Here is a 23,385-nt window from a genome sequence, read left to right on the forward strand (position 1 = left end):
ATAGGCCTAAAATAATATAAATTATGACAATGAAAATGCATTTACAATGATTTACATTGGATTTTTCGAAAATGTTATTTGGTTAAAAACACAGTAGGCTAATTTATCAAAAAAAAAATTTATTTTTATTTTAACCAGAAATGTTATTCCTCGAGTGGCAAAGAGCACAGCCGCCCAGCAGGGCTAATATAAACCACCTCGCCCGGTAGCCCTCTCAGGGCCTCATAATAAGCCACTAAACAGGCGCACTAAGACCATAATGAAAAGGCTCTTAGCGATTATCACCGCGCCACCTGGATGCATCTCTGGGGGAGGAGGAGGAATAAGAGGCTATGGTTGGTTTTCCTTACAGAGACACATCGCAACATGGAGAAAAGTACACTTTTTTTCCTTAAAACATTTGGCCTATTTTTAATCAGTAGCCTTGTCCTTTTTTCAGTCTGATATTCATTTAGTCAAGATTATATAGCTAACATGTTATATTATTGCATGGAAATCACAAAACGTTCCAGAATGATCCGAAAATGGCAGCCATTATGTTCAGGGAGAAATCCAAGCAAATCTAATTGGAATGAATGGCAGTAGCGACATAGTGGATGCCATTCCTGCTTTTACTTATGCAGAAAAATAAAAGGCATGTGATAAATCATCATTTGTGTAGGCCTAACATAATTATTGTCAACCTAAAATATTGTCATATAATTACAAATACAGTTTATACGGGTTTTATTCAAGGGTTCTGTACAAATAGCCTCAAAACATGTAAACAGACCATAAATGTATACATTTGAGTTTTCTAGGAAAGCTGTGAATGTTATTATATGATACAATATCAGCACTTACTGTAATTTACATCTTGTCAGTTCTATCATCAACTGATTTCATCCAGTGTTTGGCTGTGGATTGACTGTATTGTTTGAATGGAATATTGGCATATTGGCAGTTAATTAAGAAATATTTATGAATTAATTCCTTTAAAACTGTCTGGCTAGCTAGCTAACACTCAAAGCAGATCATCTTTAAATTGAAACAATATTTTATCCCAGTACTGCCTGACCATGGTCGACCAAGGAACTGACCAAAATAGCTGACCTTTATCCCGTCATAAGAACGTTCATGTACATTCCAGTATTCTAATTCCGAATTCTATGGTTCTAGGAGGAGGTATATGCATTTAATTGAAGTTGGCAATATAATTTGGCTAAATATTGGCTAATCAGGGCGATAATGCAGTGATTGTGATGCTAATGTTAATGGATTCCGGAAAGAGAAAAGCTCTCTGGATAGGCTAATTCCCCTGCTCCGTGCGCGGTCTCTAGAGAGACGGAGTGTCTTTTCAGGTTTCCTTATTAATTGAAGTGTGTTATGTGTTATTTTCTGCCTCGCTGAGCAGTCTGTGACGTGACCACGTCAGTCAGTCAGCCAGCCAAGGGTTAAATGAAAGGGGATTGGGCTAAAGTAATGCATTATCTTTCACAGGCTCTGGTCTAGTGGACTATGTGCGACGTTTTTCTTACAGGATATGAAAATAGGCCTAGCTTTGAATTAAATAACTGGATCATATTTCTACATCGTACTGTTAAACCTAAATTGTGTTATTGTTATGGATGTCAGATCATACAAACGTGATGAGACAGGGGTAACCTACATATGTAACATGGACACAGCTGACATCAAACACAACCATAGACCTACTGTAACAGTAGCCTATGTTATTAAGTTCGTGTGATTTCTTACATCTGTCACCAATATCAAGTCCCCTGTTCCCTTTAACCAATTGTTTTAGGCAAAGCATGAGCGAGCGCATGTTCCAAACTGTACTGCGCATGATCGAAAAAGTCAGAGTTTGTGTGCTATGACTTTCAGCCTCCCTCAAGCGCACAGCACAGTGCAGTGTTCTGAGTGATCTCTCCCCCCATTACCATCATCACGGCTACAGTGACAGTGAGTGTTCTCAATTCTCTCTCTCTTTAAGACTTCTCCCTACTACACTGATTAACGTACCCGCGCGCACAGACACGGGAGGTTCACTTCACACACTCGTTCTTGTAGAATCTCTTTCACTCACTCTCTTTCTTTCTCTTTCTCTCTCTTTCTCACACACATACACTTGAAATATCTTATTTGTGGGCATTATATGATTGTTATTGTATTTTTACTAAATGATTTGTGGTATTGCTTGCTATCATAGTCTACATGTTTTGGTCTGGTTGGGTAGAATTTCAACCACATCTCAGAATATTTGACAAACATATTTTCTCTTCAGTGGCTCATATTGTGCTAATTAATCATTTTGTGGTTGGGGGAGGAGGAGGGGACATGTGCCAGCTCAGCCAAGTGTGTAATAGGGAAAATGACAGAGCAGACTGCTTCAGAGCCGGAGGTGGGAGGGGTCTAGAGGCCCACGGGTGAATTGATGTGAGGAGAGGAGTGGAGAGAAGAGACGGGTGAGTTTTCGATTGACTCCACATCATATTAAAAAACACACGGCCTGTGAATGAATATGTTTCCTCTGCCCCTGTAAGGCCTATCCAATACATGGGTGCCTCAAAAACAATAGAGCCACAAACCGGATTGGCTACATGCGATATAAAACAAGCGTTTATTGGCTATCTTCCCTTAATCTGTATTCTCAAGGTGACAACTATTCGTTGAGAATCCTCCTGGGACCCGACATCTTGACCCCTTGTTGCCTTCAATGATAGGTGATAAATATTGAGCATTGACTAGATAAAATCACTATTACCCCCATGCAATTCAATCGCACCCAGACCATGAATTTGTTCACTATAGGCTACAACTCTGGTATTCAAATCAAACATAAAATGGTGAGCAAACCACACACAAGGACAGACACACACAGACACACACGGAATCACATTGACTTGCTGATTATATTTATCAAGATGAAACTAGAATGTATGCACTTGAGAGGTTGTTATAGCTGCAAAATAACTGACCAGGGCCATATCTAAAGACTGGACGGTAGTGAGGACAATCTATCTGACAGTCTACATTATATGCACAGTGGAACGAGTCGAACGACGACTCTCTCAGACTCGCTGACTCTCCATTTGAGAATTCCATCAGTTAATGTTTTTTTTAAAGGTTTTGCACCTGCATACGGCCTGTCATCACACAAAACGTCAATAGCACGTTATTAATGTGTTCGTGGAACACAATATCACGCGCACTCGACAAAATATGAATCACGTATGGAAAAGGGAGGGGGTTGATTGAAAAGACTGACAGTCAGTCAAATAAGCTATTTTTTGTGTGTATAATCAATCTTTTGTGTTTTTCTTTTAGTGCAGATGTAAACATGTGTGTAAACATTTTTTGTTTTGACCATCTAATTCATGTTCTTCATAACAAATAATTAAAACGAGTGTCTGTGTAATTAAAAGAAGTGTGCCTACCTTTAATAAACAATTGGCTAATAAACAATGCCGATTATTATCTGTAAGCAAGTCTGGCGGTGGGAAACTACCTTAGATTCTGCACTGTAACCCCCTCTGGTGTCATGGCTGTTCTTTTCATTCTACAACATTCAATCAGACAGTCCTACACATCAGAGGAGGTCTGGACGAGGCTGATAACGCCGCCTGTGATTAACCCCTTCACTCTCTCTGGGGACCGCTTCTATTGTATTTCTGACTCGGTCTTCTCTCTCAGAAAATACCGTTTATGTTTGGTTGTGCAATGTGTAGGCTAAGCCCCCTTTTCTCAGTTATTTTAGGGAACATTTTACTTTACATTTCATTGTGGGAATTGAGATATATGCTAAACATTTTAATAGACTAGATATCATTGCCAATCACTGGTGGGATTTTTTTTAATGTGTTTTTCATAGGTATTTTTCCAGCTAATTCCTGGTGATGTTTGTTTTACTGTCCCCTCATGTTTTAGGAACCTGGCAGATACACGTGCGTGGTGACTGTAGACTAAAATGCAAATCACCTATTTGAAATGTGAACATATGATGGTAAGCTGCTGCATGAAGCCTTCGGTGGTTGGTATTGAACGTGATATAGCCTAGTCCAACAGAACGACAGCAAAAATAGGATAAAACCCATGCTTTTCTTCAGCACTCAAACAAGCCAAGCAGCGACGGCAGGTTGTTTTGTCGCTGTTCTTCTGCACGTGGTGCAGAACCTCAATCAGGAAATAAACAAAGGACCAATTAAGATGATCAATTAATCTCTAATTGATTCATGAATTCCCCATGCCCAGAATAATATGAGTTTAGAAACATCAAAATATCAATAGTCACTCGGTTGAAAATAAAACATGTCTAGTGATAAAAAAAAAACACGCATATAGCCTCATCCTATGTTCCCACCACAGAACGCCAAAAAGAGCTGTCCAAAGAGAACAATAGAATTCACCTAAATTGTAAAAGATTTTTCGAATCAAATTGTACATTTAATTCAGCACCAAATAGGTTGAATGAAGAATAGTATTAGGCTTAGAAATATAGAACTCATCCGAGGCATTAGTGTCGCGCTCTTACATGAAGTCTTTATTTTTGCCTGGCGAAACACTGGAAAGCGGCACACGCAAACAATCAGTGACACGAGGAAGAAACAGCTGTTGGGGTGACTTGCTGTAGTAAAAAATGTAAACATCTAGCTCACTCCTATTTCCAGGCTTCTGCTGCGTCCTTTGCACACTGCATGGGTTAGCACGGGCAGAATAACTTATAATTTAAAAGTTTACAAATGATAACCTTCGAATAATGATTATTTATTACACGTTGATAGCTAATTATACGTTGTTATTATTATTAAGACTAATACAAACTAGGCCTTCCTATTGGTATCTATTATAATTAAATAGTTGTGTTAGGCTATTTGAGAATTAAATTGTTTTAGTAAAACAATAAACACGTTTTGGACTCGTGCTGCATGCAAGAGTAAATGTGTGTATTTAATATTTATAGTTGAAAGGAAAATCCATATCCACGCATTGCAATAAACCTTTTCTGGAGATGATCCCATATATGGGCCTGCAATCACGTCACAATCTTTTTTTTAAACTCCCAACTCATATCGATCTCCAAAAATAGTTTGCTATTAAAAGCTATAGTTCTCTCAATTAATGGTTGAATTAAAAACACATTAAGGTGAAAGCTTCATCCAAAATATTATCTTGATAAGGTTCGTTGCAGACACAATAAAACGTGCTATGTATGGCCAATACATTTAACCTGAAAATACAGCATTTTTATCCTAATTTCGAATTGAATTATTGGCTGCGTTTTAGAGACAAAACCAAGGATATATTATTTTTCTATTTAGATATAAGGTCGGGTTATTAAAAAAGTGTGTTTTTCTAACAAATAAGATGTTCTGGTTCATAAAATGCAAGCCTTAGATATAAAGCAGCCTTTAAATCAGCAGCAATACACGTTTTTCTTTCTCTATTGGCTACATGGAATTAACGTTCACCTTACCATCGACAGCCTATTTTGATTGACGAAACAAGAAAATAAGCATTTTCTTCACGAATAAACGAAAAAAACATTTTAAATTCGATCCCTTTAATTCCAGTAGGCACATCCAACTAGCTTTGCCACTGAAGACACGCACGTCCTCTTTTCGTTCAAAATTAAACTCAATGGTCATAACAAAAGGTGGTCATTTTCTAGTCTGAAAGTTACATAACTAGGTCCAAAGAGTTGATGGTTTCTCCCTACAGTTCCCGCCTAGCTCCTTTTATAGGCCGCACGTAAAGTTATTTAGTCGAAGCCCCCAGAATGCCATTGGATGTTAGAATGAAGTTTTGTAGAATATGGGGGTAGGGATGGGTCGGGGTACCGTAAGCACCTCCCCTAGAAATGCAGCAAATAGCTCCCGTTTTCTTCTATGGGGTGGCTGCGCCCGCTGGGGGCTGGAGACGTGTTTCACGAAGCAGAGTCCTTGCATTGGCAGGCTGATGATGACACGTGCCTCCTCTTTACCACCCCCAGGCTCAAGCGTACCGCATTGGCATCGGTAACGAACAAGGAAAACCAACTGTGGAAGCGCTGCTGCAACCGTTATTATCAATAAACCAACTAAATATTAGAAATTGCAACGCGCAATTTAGAGTAATCCTCTGCGTAATAAATTGTTTTCCTTCAGAAAAATCGTGTATCCAGATCGGACGTTTTCGTCGAGCTAAAGAAGAGAGTGCGTTATTAACAAGATGCAGAGACGGAGCGCCGACGTCTGAAGGTGACATGAACCTGGGGATGATCAAGAAGTGGAGATAGCAACTGAACAACCATCAGGCCTTTATCAAACCACTGTTTGTACCATAGCATTGTTTTATTAATGTAAAGAAACATATCTGCAAACTAAAGTTGTTGACTATTTATTGTATTTGAATTAGAAAAAAAACGTCACCGACTAGGTAAACCAGACAGAGGAAGCAACAATGGCACATTTAATTCGAAGCAAGTTTCAAAATAAACTGTCAAATGCGGCAACTTCCATGTCGAATAAATCCACTGCGAAGGTGAGCGGCATGATGGCCAGGATGGGCTTCCAGGCCGCCACAGACGAGGAGGGACTGGGCTTCGCCGCATGCGATGATTTGGATTACGACCACCGGCAAGGACTGCAGATGGACATCATGAAATCGGATGACATGGGTGGTGGAGACGCTGGAGAAGGGAGTGGAGAGGGTGGCATGGCTGGAGGAGAAGACGGAATGGCGACTGGGGACAGCCACTACCAGAGAGATGGCACCGGACCCCCGCCCTCCGGTTCTAAAGCCTCAGGTCTGGGCGAAGAAGAAAAATCACCAAAAATCACCGCTTGGGAAGCGGGCTGGAACGTCACCAATGCAATCCAGGTAAACACGCATTCAGATAACCAGATGAAACTTCATGGGTTTTGCTTGTGTCCTCTTCTCCTCATTCACTCCTGCATTCATTCATTTTGTCGTGTTACCTGCCACAGCCAAAAGTGAAGAAATATACATAGCTTTTCCTTAAAACTGATTGCAACCACGAAATGAATACTTGAAAACGGCACATGGAGATGGGTTACCGCAGTCGATATAGACAACCAATTAGACTACCAATGGTTCCTTGTGAAAAATAAAGAAGAAGAACGAGCCCATCTGACAGGATATTTCGTTTTGATTTGGGATTTAGAGATGAATTGGGCTATTTGAACACATCGATCAATAATGTGATTTGGATAGGTTCATAATGAGCGGGGGAAACGGAATGGCGTGCATGCTGTTAGAATAAGAAGATAACCGCTGGGCGTGAAACGTAATGTTTTTTTGTATTTCATTATATGAAGCCATACACATAGCCTAGAGAATAATGATCAAATATACTGAAGTAGTCTAATTCCATGGAGGAGACCCATAGACTTTCATTTGACAAAAGAAAATGACGTACTGACCCATTGATGCAGTTTTACGCACGAGCCCTGGCTCTGTCGATCCCGTGCTCATTCAAGTAGCAGCTCTACTTTTGAAAGGATCTCCCCTTCAGATCGACAGGTGACCTTCTAGATAACCATCTCATCAAGGTCATTAAGATATAGCCTAATCTATGCGGCTCTGTGCTTTTCTCGATAGCCTTTCCGATACGTTATAGCCATTTTATAACGCACTTCACCATTACATTACGCGTGTCCATCACCTACAACCATGTAATATATGGTGACCGTTTAAATGTTAACATTTACTCGACAGTGTATTTCGTATGATGTGTTGCTTTGTTCCTGTTTGGATCCCATAAAGAGCTTACGGTTGATCCCAATAAATACTTAAATGAGGCAAAAAAGTCCCCAAGCCAAGCGCCGTCCCATCATACATAGTCATCATCATGGCAGTCACCGTTACGTCTCCTTTACGTGTCTCCTTTAGAACCCCTTAATGACTTTAACACAATTAGCTGGAATGGGCACGCTCACAGCGAAATGGAATCCCCACCAGAACACATACATTGTATCCCCCATTGAATCATGTTACACATTGGATATATTATAATGCTTATAATGCATGACGTTATAATCAACAAATACTACAAAAATATATATTCTAATCTGGAAATGGCCAACCCATGTTGTGTTTATTATGTCCATACCCATACTACAAACCCGTAGCTTTAAGCTACACTTTCATGTATATATAGCATATGTTTAGGCTTTATTAAAACGCATTAGTTATTACCAAGCAAAACCCACATTTGATATAGCCTATTGTATTGAATTTCCTATACTGTGGACTGGTTATGCGTTGTTCCCATAGGCCAATCCATCTCCATGTTGTGTATTTTTGTGTTTTCAGGGGATGTTCGTTCTGGGTTTACCATACGCCATTCTCCACGGGGGCTACCTCGGACTGTTTCTCATTATTTTCGCCGCCGTGGTATGTTGCTACACGGGGAAAATCCTCATCGCCTGTCTGTACGAGGAGGACGAAGACGGTCAACTGGTGCGTGTGAGGGACACATACGTGGACATAGCCAACGCGTGTTGTCAGCCGAGGTTTCCATCTTTAGGTGGTCATATCGTGAATGTAGCCCAGATCATTGAGCTGGTAATGACGTGTATCCTGTACGTTGTTGTGAGCGGTAACCTGATGTACAACAGCTTTCCCACGCTTCCTATCTCTCAGAAGTCCTGGGCCATAGTGGCCACCGCCGCCCTGCTACCCTGCGCCTTCCTCAAGAACCTCAAGTCCGTCTCAAAATTCAGCTTGCTGTGTACTATCGCGCACTTCGTCATCAACATCCTGGTAATTGCCTACTGCCTCTCCAGAGCGCGTGACTGGGCCTGGGACAAAGTCAAATTCTACATCGATGTAAAGAAGTTTCCGATTTCTATTGGAATCATTGTGTTCAGTTACACCTCTCAGATTTTCCTTCCGTCGCTCGAGGGGAACATGCAGAAGCCCAGCGAGTTCCATTGCATGATGAACTGGACCCACATCGCCGCGTGTGTCCTCAAAGGTCTGTTCGCCCTCGTGGCCTACCTGACTTGGGCGGATGCCACCAAGGAGGTCATCACAGACAACCTGCCCTCAACCATCAGGGCTGTCGTAAACCTCTTCTTAGTGTCCAAAGCCTTACTGTCATACCCATTACCATTCTTCGCTGCAGTCGAGGTTTTGGAGAAATCCTTTTTTAATGAACAAGAACGCACGTGGTTCCCAAATTGCTACGGGGGCGATGGACGCCTGAAAGCGTGGGGCCTCACTCTCAGATGCAGCCTTGTGGTGTTCACGTTGCTCATGGCCATTTATGTACCGCATTTTGCCCTTCTCATGGGTCTAACCGGCAGCATGACGGGCGCGGGGCTGTGCTTTCTGCTCCCCAGCCTCTTCCACCTCAAGCTGCTATGGAGAAAGCTGCTATGGCACCACGTATTCTTTGATGTCGCTATATTTGTAATAGGAGGCATATGCGCTATCTCCGGTTTCATCCACTCAATGGAGGGACTCATAGAAGCTTATAAATATGGCATAGAAGATTAGCCAAGCAACAGTCTGCTGGATATAGATGTTACTGCACATCCATCTTAAAGTGAATAACTGAAATCACCACTGAGCGCAGTCAGCCCATGCTTACACAATTCATGCGAAATAAATGCGCGCACAGAATGCAGTGCACGCACACATTTTCGCGTGCTCATTACACCCTTGCATTGACACACACACGCGTGCGCGCGCGGAGAGTGAGAGACCCAAAAGTGACAAAACATGACACACGATATGGACAATTCAACTTGTAATGTATAGCCTAAATATGACTAAATGAATATCCATATGTTTCAGTGGAGTGAAGGTTTACAATAGTTCAGTCGACCTAAACAAAATGGCTAAATGAGCAATGCGTCATTTCATCTCTCTTATGGAGGTCTCGTGCCACCTGGAGAGCCATTTCATTTGACATTCAAGTTTACATTCTTAGAAAAAAAAAGCTTCTGGAGAGAACCAAAAAGGGTCCTATGCTTGCTTCATGTATGGCACAACTTAAGATTCTATATAGAACCAACGTTGGTCTAGAACCCTATATGGAACCCAAGGGTTCTATATTGAAAAACGTTTGGTTCCGTGGAGAATAACCCCTGGGGGTTCTGATCAAAGAACCCTGCAAAATGGTGCTATATAGAACCTTTCGGGGTGCTAAGCAATAAAACCCTTGTTGGTTCTTTCCAGAAGCGTTTATTATAGGAGTGCGTGTGGTTGTGGACTTTGACAATTCAACGGCATAATTTGACTAAATGGTACAAACGAAGCTGTACGTTTTGATATGATGCCATTTTCTTCTTCTAAATTATTAGCAATATTTCAAATATTGTAATGTGGACCTATCAAGATGACAACTAATATAATGACAATAAAGTATATCACCAAGACAGAATAAATAGAATACTTTTGTTTTATTTATTTAACAAGCAAGTAGGTTAAGAACAAACTATTATTTACAATGACGGCCTACACCTATACATATCATGGATTATGCCCATATAACGTGTTACTGAATACTAGGAATATCTCAAATATCTTTATTGAGAAGTAATTATTCTCTCCAAGCGCTATAATGGAAACAGTATGATTATGGTGGTCTAATTACATGCACAGCTACGTTAACTATGCATTGAATGTATGATATTGAGACAGATAAGAAAATCATTCTGGAGTTGGAAGGTGGAAAAGAAAACGGTGATAACCAGAGTAAGGAAAGACGTGTTTTGGATATTTGAATGAATAACCATTAGCCTACAACATATCGTTAGGCTTACACTTACCTGTCGCACATGAAATTGTGAGGGGAAAAAAACGGCAAATCCCCTTGAAGTCAAAAAGCCAAAACGTTAGCGTTCGGAGAACGGCGTTTTAGGACCACAAGTTCCAAAGTTATTTGACCCATATTCGCCCTAGACAGAGGAAAATACTGTCGCGTCAGTAAGAACACCCAACCCACATGGAATTCTGTCACTCTCAATTCGAATTTATCCCCTGTTTCACATTATGCATTTTAATTGTAAACTATTCATGCGATATTAATGTGAATAATTCGAGGTCCGGAATCAAGTGTCTGAATAACACAAATATGAAGACATCATACAAAGAAGAACATGCCCATAAAGACATTTTTTCATTCTGTGCAATCCAACGGGTCACGTGGAAATGTTATAAAACCGTATGTGTAGTGTTATTGTGGTTTCAAAAAGATGGAATGTAGCCTATATCTCATAAATCGTTATCATATACCGTGAAAATGAATATTAAAGAATAAAGAAATAAGTGAAATTATATTGTATACATGTGTGTGGTTTTATGTGATGAAAACGAAAACCGTGAGAAACATGTATTTTTTTTCTCTATAAATAGAATAAAATGTTTAAAAAATGTTGAAGAATATTTAGTTTTTTTTTGCATATATACGATTAATAATAAAAAATACATGCATGGTTTTGTTTTATGAGTGTTATTCCTGTGTAATAGCCACTCTGAATTACAGGAATTATGCAATTACATTCAACACCAAAAAGGTCATGTTTCAGTTAATTAAATATGTGTTGTTTTTAAGCGCGCGCGAGAGAGCGGTTCAAGTGAGCACTGCCAACAGTGAATGCAGGTGCACAAGTCACGTGTCATAATTGTTACGGTTTGCTTCGATTAATGGTACATTTTAGGCAGTAATTGTCTGTAATGACAGTAGCTTTTGCTATTGCTTGGAATAGCCTAGCCCTATATATCTAAAACGCTATATAGAATAAAGAAAATGGTAGCCTAAAGGTTAATAGTTTAAGGTTATGTGCAGCTTGTAGGCCTAGTCCACTTTGGTTCATCATGCTTGTATAAATTTAGTGGAATTAAGTTATAACAGACGGTATGCTGTTTGCCAGATTTTTGCTCTGGGGCACAAGCAGATAGGCCTGCCTGTTCATCGAACATGTGGGTTGCGTGTTTACATTTTTTTTGGGCATCTGGACCGCAGGCCTATTTGTGAGGACCTGCACATCGTGCACAGTCCATCTCCATAAGGTTAACAATCTGTTGATGTCAATGCATATATGGGCATTGACACAGGTTTACAGTAGCTCTTGACTACCTCAACCCAATCTGCAAGTTCTACAGCTGAAAGTAGGCTACTAAAGAGGATGAGATTAGAAAAGGGAAAAGATGAGACGAAAAGAGGTGTTGCTGTCTGACTACACTACAAGACCAAAAGTATGTGGACACCTGCTCATCGAACATCTCATTCTAATATCATGGGCATTAATGTGGAGTTGATCCCCCCCTTTCCTGCTATAACAGCCTCCACTCTTCTGGGAAGGCTTTCCACTAGATGTTGGAACATTGCTGCTATAACAGCCTCCAGTCTTCTGGGAAGGCTTTCCACTAGATGTTGGAACATTGCTGCAGGGACTTTCTTCCATTCAGACACAAGAGCATTAGTGAGGTCGGGCCCTGATGTTGGGCGATTCTGGCTCGCAGTCGGCGTCCCAATTCGTCCCAAAGGCGTTAGATGGGGTTCAGGTCAGGGCTCTCTGCTGGCCAGTCAAGTTCTTTCACACCAATCTCAACTAACCAATTCTGTATGGACCTCACTTAGTGTTTGGGGACATTGGCACGCTAAAACAGGGAAAGGGCCTTCCCCAAACTATTGCCACAACGTTGGAAGCACAAAATTGTCTAGTGTCTCATTGTATGCTGTAGCCTTAGTTCCAGTGAAGGGAAATCTTAAGGGACCTGAACCACAGCCCTAGACCATTATTCCTTGTCCACCAAACTTTACAGTTGGCACTATGCTTTCGGGCAGGTAGTGTTCTCCTGGCACCAGTCAAACCAAGATTCGTCCATCAAACTGCCAGATGGTGAAGTGTAATGTATCACTCAGAACGTGTTTCCAGTGCTCCAGAGTCAGCGAGTTTTACACAACTCCAGCTGACACATGGCATTGTGATCTTAGGCGTGTGTGCGAATCCTCAGCCATGGAAACCCATTCTATGAAGCTTCACTTTAACAGCACTGACCAGGGCAGCTCTAGCAGGGCAGAAATCTGACCAATTGACTTGTTGGAAAGGTGGCATCAAATGATGCCATGTTGATGAGCTCTTCAGCAAGGCCATTCTACTGCCAATGTCTATGGAGATTGCAATGGCTGTGTGCTCGGCTTCTGTGCAGCAGGTAGCCTTGTGGTTAGAGCGTTGGACTAATAACCGAAAGGTTGCAAGATTGAATCCCCAACCTGACAAGGTAAACATCTGTCGTTCTGCCACTGAAGGCAGTTAACCCACTGTTCCTAGGCCACCATTGAAAGACTTAAGACTTGCCTAGTTAAAAGGTTAAATAACATTTAAATGGTCAGCGATGGGTGTAGCTAAAATAGTTGATTCCACTCATTTGAAGGGGTATACACGAATATATGAAACTATATGAGCTGAGAATCGAGATTCACAGAAATGACTAAAAGCAATTTTGCTACATTTGACATCGGTTTAGTTGCTTTTTCAAATTCACAGTGGAGGTATGGTTGATCGTCACTAGGTACAATCAAAAATCAATCATTAACGGCATAACTGATATGGAATATTGGACAAAGGCCAAACACTAAATTCGTGACGCAAACGCTTAACCAACTGGATTGTAAAAGCGTTGAAGCAACCATTAACGACAAACACCTGAACGTAGATGAGGCACAGTGAACGATTGAGGCTAATTGCGTGGCTTACCGTAAGAATGTATAGCCAAACATGGCATAATTAGCCTGTGATTAAACACAAGGGTTGTGTTGCATAGTATATAGTGAATGTAACGTACAGCCAAAATAGTCATGAAAATGTGAAGTTAAACAAATTCTTTATTTCTCCGGATCTATATGGCTGCTTCATTAGAACGAGTGGTACGCCATCTAGTGGCAAGCAAGGGCGTTGCCATTACCAGTGAAAAGCGTTCTGGCTACTGTACTTGAATGATTTGAACTAACCTTAAAATGTACTGTAGTTGTCCATATAACCTGTGCATTAGATTGGGCTACGTCAAAGTAAAAAACATTGCATAAATGAGTGATGCGTCACCACAAGTTTGGCATTGTAACTTCCTATCCCTCATGAACAATGCTACAACATGTCAAGCCAAAATATTTATTCAAGTAATGACAGTGAATTCCATAATATTCTCATAATTTTACTAACAAAACAGTAAAATATTTACAAAGATAAAATGCCATAGAAGAGGCAGAAGTTACAGAAGGGCATCAAGATGCCAGATGATGACACAGTCAGAGAAGAAAGCCAAGTTATCCATAGCAGTGAGCAGTATAGGCAAGGCAGTAAGCAAACGGCGTGTTCATTAGACAGCAAACTAAATAACGACTGAAGCAGTCCAATAACGATGACTTTTGTTATGTGACCTAAATGAACACGACCGTGGCCACAGTACTGTGTAGGTGCTGGTAAACAGCCAACCAGGATTCATGAAAACACCATGCAAACGGTCCTCATTTGTTTTGCTCTGGGCTGTGAGACATGGCGGTGGGCGTCTTGGTCGATTTCTCCACCACCCAGGGATGGGCCAAAACACCCTGGATAGGGAGCCTGTGGAGGGGGTTGTGCTTCAGCAGTTTGTCTATTAGGTCTCTGCTGCCAACGCTAACATGGACTGGGTAAGTGAACTCCACCTGCAAGAAGGAGAGGAGTCAGTTATGTTCTAGGTATATAACATACATGGTCAGTTTAATCCTAAACACATTTAGTCTGTACATGATCCATGCAGGAAATAAACACTACCTTGATGTTCCCAGTACCGCGGTTTAAACTGGGTGAAAGACTGTTCCACGTTTTGTTAAAACTAGTCCAGTTGAATCAGTGTATGCATTAATGGAAGACTCCTGTCAACCAATAGCAAACAGCTAAATAAGAGACCAATTCACAGCAGGCGCTAAGCTCTTACCAACTGAGCACCAGATGAAGTCAGCTACACCGGTTGTTTACAAAGCATGTGACAATACAATTTGATCTAAACGTAAACCAATAAGAGCAAAGCTGAAGCAACGTGTACAACTGCTGTAAAATGTTATTTTCTCCCTAATTGTAAAGCAACACCAACAGCTCTACATGAAATAACTTTAGTCGGTTCTGACCCGTGAGATCTTGCGATAGGTGTCCTCGTTGTTCTTCGTCTCAAATGGAGGGCGACCCACCAGGAACTCATAGCAGAGCACCCCCAGGCTCCACAGATCCACCTTCTCATCATGGGTTCTGCCCTCAATCATCTCTGGAGGAAGGTAGTCCAGAGTTCCACACAAAGTTGACCTCCTGGACAGAGGGTGGAAGAAGCACATCAGGGTCTATTCAGTGAGGTGAAACATCAGGAATGTAGCAGATGGAAAACAACGTCCCTATTCCACATGACAATGCTTCTGGCTGCAAAAAGCAAACTCATTTCACATCAATGTCCTTACACAATCTCAAGTTGTGACTAAACTGCCAACAAGGGAGACTGACGGATGGAGGGGTTACCTTGAGGAGGGTGTATGCACCGACCAGCCAAAGTCTGCTATCTTCAGCTCCCCGTTGGCCCCCAGCAGCAGGTTCTCAGGCTTGATGTCCCGGTGGATGACTTTCTTAGAGTGGCAGTAGTTCAGTGCATCCGCCAGCTCCATGATGTACTGGAAAAACAGAACGGCTTCGATTTAGAAGGGTGTCCAAACGTCTGAGCCGCACGAAGATTTAGGAACAGCAGCCTCAGCACATGATATCAAGACGTTTCATATTTTCTCAGCTAACATGTAACACATTTTTTATAATATAATCTGAAAATTATTTAGGGCATTTAGGACTACAAAGATCTGGCAAATTCAGTAAGGACTCATGTGAATTCAAATGATTGTAGGCTTTGAAGTGATTGGAAAGTGTCAAGGTAGTGGAACGCTCAGGAAAGCAAAGACATTCAAGTTCATCTTGATATTTAGATCGCTGCAACTCAGTCCCCTGAGTGTCCTACAGGCAAACAGAACAGCTGTGGTTGCAGACCTTAACAGCAGAATCATTGTGCAGGAAACTGCCCATGCCTAGCCTATGATAAAAAGGTCATAGTTCAGTTATGGCATCACTGGTGCCATGTTCGTGGTTGTCGTTATGCCCATCGCACGCCACATTTCAAATAACTCCATAAACTATAGTCACAGGCCAAACTATTCTCAAAGTAAAAAATAAATATCTACACAAATTCCTCTTACCGTGGCACTCCTTTGTTCATCAAAGCTTCCGCATCGTTGCAGCTCACTGTACAGTTCCCCTTTAGGAGCAAACTCCAGGATGAGGTAAACACGAGCCGTGTCGTGGAAGTAACCATAAAGACGCAGGATATTGGGGTGCCTGAGAGAGAGAGAATAGCCGAATTAATATCATGTTTTACAATACAGCTGATGGGTTACTCATCCACAGGAATGATACTAGGACTGGCCTGGTGGGCAGAAAATATTTGATCCTATTAGCCAACCATGCAGTGCAGTGTGTCTGTATGAGTGATTACTGTAAAGCTCAATTGAGTTGAAAAGCTTTATTCATTTGAATGTTCCTTATGGCCCAATAAAAGTTGACTAAAGCATTAAACAGACCTGGCAACCACCAGTCAGTCCATCTGAATGTCAGCATTATCAGCACCCACCTGAGGTGTGACTGGATCTCCACTTCCCTTCGTAGCTGGTGCTCCACCCCGGCCTTCTCCAGCTGCTTCTTGAAGAGCACCTTGAGGGCCAGGATGAACATGGTCTGGCGCTCCCTGGCCAGGTACACGTTGCCAAACTTACCCTTCCCTAAGGGACGACCAATGTCAAAGTTCTCCAGGGCCCAGCGTTTCCTACAATAGGAAGATGAGCCACCATTACCGTCACAGTAACGAGGCAGATGTGTATTGTACCCATCCTATGGCTGTCACATTGGAACAGAGTCATAGCATCTGGTCTGCTGAGGTCAGAGTCAACGTTCAGTCAACCACCTGCACTTACTTTGAAGAAGCAGTCGAGGATTCACTCTTGGTAGGTTTATCTGAACAAACAAAACAAGTGTAAGAGTGGACCAAGGAATAAGCTACCAAACCAATCTGACCATTAGAAAACATTTGTTCTTACTTTGTGGCTTTTCCTGCTTGGAATGTTCAGTGGCTCTGGCTGGCTCAGAACTTGGAGTCGAAGCGTTGGCGTGGTTCTTTGGCTGGCTCTGGGTTAGGGTCTGAACTTTTGGCTGGCTGGGGGTCTGGACAGGTTTGGGGGTCTGGGTTTGAGGTGGCCCTTTAACAGATTTGAGGCTCTGTATTTGAGACTGCGGTTTAGGCTGGGGTTGAACAGGATTCACATTCTGATAACCAGCTTGCGGTTGAGTGGTCTTGGTGTGTGGGACTGTGGTCTCCGGTTTCTGGGTCATGGATCGCTGGATACGCTGCGGCCCATTTGACGGCCCGAGAACGCGCTGGGCTGGTGTGGCGTAGGCCACAGGTTTGTGACCACTGGACGACTGGGACACGGGAACACGCTTCGGCCCATCACTGGTAAGCTATACATATGGGGAGGGAAGTCGAGTACTATTAAAGCAGGACAACAGGAAATCACACTGCTTTATGAAAGACAAAGTAGTTTGTTGCATGCTAGATATTGCAGTCAATGGTTTGGGTCAAGCCATGACATGTCCTATTTAGGAGGATGACAGTCTCCTGTTTCTTTGATTACAGCAGTACTAATGTAGCCTGGCCAATGAGTCCCACAAGGCCATCCACAACACATGTAGCAAGTTCAGCTGAGCAGTGAACTACATGTTGCATTTTTATTTAAGTAGGCAAGTCGGTTAAGAACAAATTCTTATTTACAATGACGGCCTAGGAAGAGTGGGTTAACTGCCTTGTTCAGGGGCAGAACGACAGATTTTTTTACCTTGTCAGCTCAGTGATTCGATCTTGCAACCTTTCCTTTACTAGTCCAACGCTCTAACCACTAGGCTACCTGCCGCTAACATTAGCATGGTGTTATTTGAACTAACTTCAACTCTAGGTAGTGTTTATACCTTCAATCATTCATGTGGTTCAATCCATAGATGTTACAGTTGTGTATATTCCTACCAGAGGCCAATGTCAAAGACATCTATATAGCAACAGCTACACTTCCCAGATACTTTCTGTACATTCTCAGACAAGTGATCATAGGTAACGTAAAATGAGATGCATGTAGATGTGCACATGCTATACTACATGGGTATTAATTAGCATCTATTGCCTATTGAGGGGCAGCAGGTAACCCCAGTGGTTAGAGCTTTGGGTCAGTAACTGAGGTTGCGGGATTGAATCCGCAGAAATCTGTTCTGCCCTTGAGCAAAGCAGTTAACCCACTGTTCCCCAGGCTCCAAAGACTTGGATGTCAGTTAAGGCAGCCCCTGTTCAGTTGTACAACTGAAACTGTTCTTCCACATTAACACAACCCCTCTGAATCAGAGGTGCAGGGGGCTGTCTTAAGCAACATCAGCACCCAGGGAACAGTGGGTTAATTGCCTTGCTCAGGGGCATACAGATGTTTTACCTTGTTGCTGGATCAAATTCCTGAGCTGACCTTTCAGTTAGTAGGCCAACACTCTAACCACTAGGCTACAAGGTACCCCCCTTTTCCCAGAAGTTTAGCTCACATGTCTTAATACTAAATTGGCGTAGTGTAGTGCATGTTTATAACCCAGCACATTGGTTTCCAAATATTTTGAGTAAATGTCACTTTGTACTTTTCTTCCATAAATCAATTGTTGCCCAGCATGTTCCCATTAAGCCCGGTTCGCATCGAAACACATTGGGATCGTGTGTTGACATCCCTAACATGCAGTGAACCTAAGCAGTCATGCATTTTCTTTAGATTTAATTCAAGTAAGATGCTCAAGCTACAGTTATGCCCGTAAGATTACAGTTGAGGGATTTCAAGGATAGAACACCTACAAGTTGAGGACAAATTGGAATCGAGGGACAAGTTGACTATTGGACTACATGTGGTTAGGACATTGTCCTTCATTCCCCTTTTTTGGTCCAACTACCTTTGCAATACAACATCAGGCTTAAAACACATTTTACTAATTAACAGTACTGAAAATGTGAACCCACTTTCAAAATAATTTGTGCATGGTGTCTTAGTGAGGGTGCAGGGTTTTGAACCAACCAAGCAGTACCACACCTGATTCAACTAGTCAAGTCTACAGATACAAATTAGACACCCCTGTTATGAGTAATGTCACATAACAAACAGTAAGTTAATCATTTTAGATGTTAAGCTTAGATAAGAAATTAGTCTTCAACATTGGAACATTTAAACTGATTTATGGACGTGGGCTTATTTGGAACACCCACAGGCTTTATTAACAGTAGTCAGTATCCTTTAAGCCCAGCCCTGAGTAGTCATTTTACCAAACATAAAGAGGTTGTAAGTAACTTCACATGAGATTAAGTCAATTCTTTCAAATTCAGGCTGTATAAATTAGAAATGTCTAAACTTTGATTGGCTCCAATTCAGAGAGGTTGGGTTAAATGCAGAAGACCCATTTCAGTCATAGAATTGACTATTGTAACCCCCTTTACCTACACTACTTTGCCATATAGCAGTGTTGCTTACTGGCGCTACACTACTTTGCCATATAGCAGTGTTGCTTACTGGCGCTACACTACTTTGCCATATAGCAGTGTTGCTTACTGGCGCTACACTACTTTGCCATATAGCAGTGTTGCTTACTGGCGCTACACTACTTTGCCATATAGCAGTGTTGCTTACTGGCGCTACACTACTTTGCCATATAGCAGTGTTGCTTACTGGCGCTACACTACTTTGCCATATAGCAGTGTTGCTTACTGGCACTACACTACTTTGCCATATAGCAGTGTTGCTTACTGGCGCTACACTACTTTGCCATATAGCAGTGTTGCTTACTGGCGCTACACTACTTTGCCATATAGCAGTGTTGCTTACTGGCACTACACTACTTTGCCATATAGCAGTGTTGCTTACTGGCGCTACACTACTTTGCCATATAGCAGTGTTGCTTACTGGCGCTACACTACTTTGCCATATAGCAGTGTTGCTTACTGGCGCTACACTACTTTGCCATATAGCAGTGTTGCTTACTGGCGCTACACTACTTTGCCATATAGCAGTGTTGCTTACTGGCGCTACACTACTTTGCCATATAGCAGTGTTGCTTACTGGCGCTACACTACTTTGCCATATAGCAGTGTTGCTTACTGGCGCTACACTACTTTGCCATATAGCAGTGTTGCTTACTGGCGCTACACTACTTTGCCATATAGCAGTGTTGCTTACTGGCGCTACACTACTTTGCCATATAGCAGTGTTGCTTACTGGCGCTACACTACTTTGATGTAAATAAAAGGTGCAGTAAGCAATAAAACCCCTTTATATTTCTTCATCAAACCTGCCTAATTCTCACTTGAAACATTTAGTTTAATAAGCCAAATTACACTTAAAATGTGAGTCCAAAGTGACCTGTTCCTTCAATTTGTAGTCTGACATTTCAGATTTCGTGAGATTGTTACTGTAGTTTGTTTGGATGTGAACTAGCAACTTATATTTTAGTCAACTAGGCAAGTGAGTTAAAAACATTTTTTTTTAAAGCAACTTTTGTTAGCTAAGTAACATCGATTTCTTTCAATTGTATATTTAGTGCATCTTACTTCACACTGGAATTAGTTAATTGGTACTTTCTTGGTAAATTGTAGTTGGTTCTTTTCAAAGAGTGGTTTACACAACACTGACCATTATTAGTTAGTTGGAATCATGTGATACGAACGGGGTTAGGATTGTCTTCATAACTAAAGTCACATCCTGTAGATTTCCATGACAAAGAGTTGGAACAGTGTTAACTACAATGCAGAACTGACCTTGTGTTCAGACACAGGCCTTTGAAGCTTCGAGTCCTTTGCCATCTTGAGTCTAGCAGCATCCATATTCTGTAGAAATATATATATATAATAAAAAATATAAAAATGTGGTTAACACATTTAGCCAAGTTAGCCAAAAGAAAAATTAGCAAGCTAGCTAACATTGATAGCTAACGTTAGCTAGTTAACTTCAGTAACATCCATATTTCATATTTGGTTTATGGGGTCTAAACTTACCGAAATCTGAACTACGACGGTTCAAAAAACCAGCAGTGACTTCTCTCACGTCGTGTATTGACGAATATTGGACACCAAACCCCAATCTAGCAAACCGACTCTCTCAGTTCTGCACACTAATACACGGGTTAGCCAACTCGTTAACGTTAGCTAGCAAGTCAGCCAAACCAGATATTTCGAGTCCAAGCGAAAGAAACCTCGTCTAGCAAACGTTAACTCTATATAGTATTTCGATATTTTCTATCAGACCACGAGTTTAGTAGCTATAGTAATAATTCATCTGGGATAACTAGCGTTTCAACAAAAAACTAAAAACTAAAAACTAAAAAAAAATGCACATTGCACTCTAGTCAATCGCTCGCTAACTGCGTCTTGTTTAATTTCAAACATCCCTCTTTTAAATGCCTTTAAAAACTCTAAGGCCTGTGATTGGTTGACGGGCGACCCTCTTCCAAATAACCATTGGCTAACACAGGTTTGGTCATAACGTGGTACTCGAAATGCAATCTGGGAATTTCAGTGGCAATTGGATTTCCACTTGTTACCACTAGCGGTGCACGAATCCAGGATTTTTGGAGTCGACTCTTGCTTGACTCCCAAAACACGCTGAGACGGATGTGCACCCACATACACACCACCTCATTATTGTGGAGTCCTACTAGGAAGATTACGACTGCGTTCTAGAGGACCGATATGAGCTTGATGCCTATTTATTCACTTACATTTATTTGACCTTTATTTAACTGGGCAAGTCAGTTAAGAACAAATTCTTATTTACAATGACTGCCTACCAAACGCAAAAGACACCCTGTGGGGAAGGAGGCTGGGATTAAATAACATGTAAATACCGGACAAAACACACATCACGACAAGAGAGACAACACAAACCTACATAAAGAGAGAACTAATACAACAACAGAGCATGGTAGCAACACGACGTGGTAAGCAACACAGCCTATAAAATGACCCTTTTATTGGAATATAGAAAGTGATGTTTAGGAACTATAATATTTCATTGATATTTCTGATGTGCGCAGTCTTCACGGATACCATGGGATGATGCGCCGCACTCTAAACTGATAAACCGGTTATTTGCCATGTTCCGTGGCGATTTTAGCATGTAAATCTTGGTGGGGCAACACAATTAAATAATATGGGATGCATGCCAGCATAGCCACTACACAACACTAAACAACACATTAATTGCACTATAACGGTGCCCACAAACTGTTAGAGCCTATATAAAGATGTCCCAACAGCAGAGTCCCAACAGCAGTCCCAACACCTTAGCACTGCTACACCTGGCTATCAGAGGAGCCTTGTCTGGCAGCAAAACAGTTCATTCAGCCTCATTTACTGCCTTTAAAAAAATGATATGGCTGACAAATATGGTTTCTACTGACAATTGAGATGTACTAACTATGGCATAAGGGGGTGACAAGCGGATAAGAGACAATCAGTAATTTCAATTAAGATATTAATGAGCGAGCTAGGATGGATGTAGTCAATATAACTATTTGTTCAGCACTTTTGAAATGTACAGCGACAGAATTCAGAACATGGGCTGTTCTTACAGTGTTCTCCCTGTACACCAAGTCAGAACCTTAGGATAAATGAAGGGGGCATATAAAAAGACAATGAAAGCTCTTACAAAATGTGTTTTTTACATTTCTCTAAAACAGGTTACAGGCCACATGTGCACCACCAAGTCAGAACAGTAGGCAAAATTAAGAGGTGAAAATAGACCAAATTATTAGGGTGAGGCACATGGGCTGGTAACAGCTTACTACACAACATACACTTAGTGTTACTTTGTTAGCTACAGTATAAATATCTCCCTGGCATATTACATCATTTATGCAGCTGCATACAAGACATTTTTGAACTCACCTTGTTGTGCTGTGCTCACTTGAACAGGAAGGTGACACGGCGGTCCTTCATGGGCAAATTTTGTCATAAAACTTTCATCAAAGACTGACATTCTCTGGATTTATGCTGCTTTCAAGACAACTGGGAACTCTGGGAGAGAGAAAAGCTTGAATCATGATGACGTCAGTGATCTTCAGGTCATAGCTCTAGAAACAGGTCTGTGTTCCCGATTTACAATTCCAAGTTGGATGAAAGTTCAAAACATATTTTCCTAGTCGTAGCTCATTTTCCCCCAAGTTCCCAGTTGTCTTGAACTCACTAAAGTCTGATTTTGCAGTTCCGAGTTAAGTTGTTTTGAGCGCGGCACAAATCATGCTTCACTGACATCAATGTTGAATGTTT

At 41.5% G+C, this 23,385-nt stretch overlaps 2 protein-coding genes across 2 annotated transcripts; one reads left to right on the forward strand and one right to left on the reverse strand.

The window, feature by feature from the left end:
- Positions 1–5,869: 5,869 nt before the first annotated feature.
- On the forward strand, positions 5,870–11,268 carry slc32a1 (solute carrier family 32 member 1). The gene is made up of 2 exons (XM_020495150.2): positions 5,870–6,840; positions 8,296–11,268. The coding sequence occupies exons 1-2, from the start codon at positions 6,421–6,423 to the stop codon at positions 9,481–9,483; spliced, it is 1,608 nt and encodes a 535-aa protein (XP_020350739.1). The 5' UTR covers positions 5,870–6,420; the 3' UTR covers positions 9,484–11,268.
- Positions 11,269–14,091: 2,823 nt separating this feature from the next.
- Positions 14,092–21,501, reverse strand: aurka (aurora kinase A). Its single transcript, XM_020495139.2, has 9 exons — positions 21,115–21,501; positions 20,878–20,946; positions 17,096–17,516; positions 16,973–17,012; positions 16,633–16,824; positions 16,202–16,340; positions 15,483–15,631; positions 15,104–15,278; positions 14,092–14,641 (listed from the first exon to the last, which is right to left on the reverse strand). Exons 2-9 carry the CDS (start codon positions 20,941–20,943, stop codon positions 14,462–14,464), a joined length of 1,362 nt encoding a protein of 453 aa, XP_020350728.1. The 5' UTR covers positions 20,944–20,946; positions 21,115–21,501; the 3' UTR covers positions 14,092–14,461.
- Between the last annotated feature and the right edge of the window lie 1,884 nt (positions 21,502–23,385).

The sequence above is a fragment of the Oncorhynchus kisutch genome, linkage group LG1 (assembly GCF_002021735.2).
Source record: "Oncorhynchus kisutch isolate 150728-3 linkage group LG1, Okis_V2, whole genome shotgun sequence".
Classification (NCBI taxonomy): domain Eukaryota; kingdom Metazoa; phylum Chordata; class Actinopteri; order Salmoniformes; family Salmonidae; genus Oncorhynchus; species Oncorhynchus kisutch.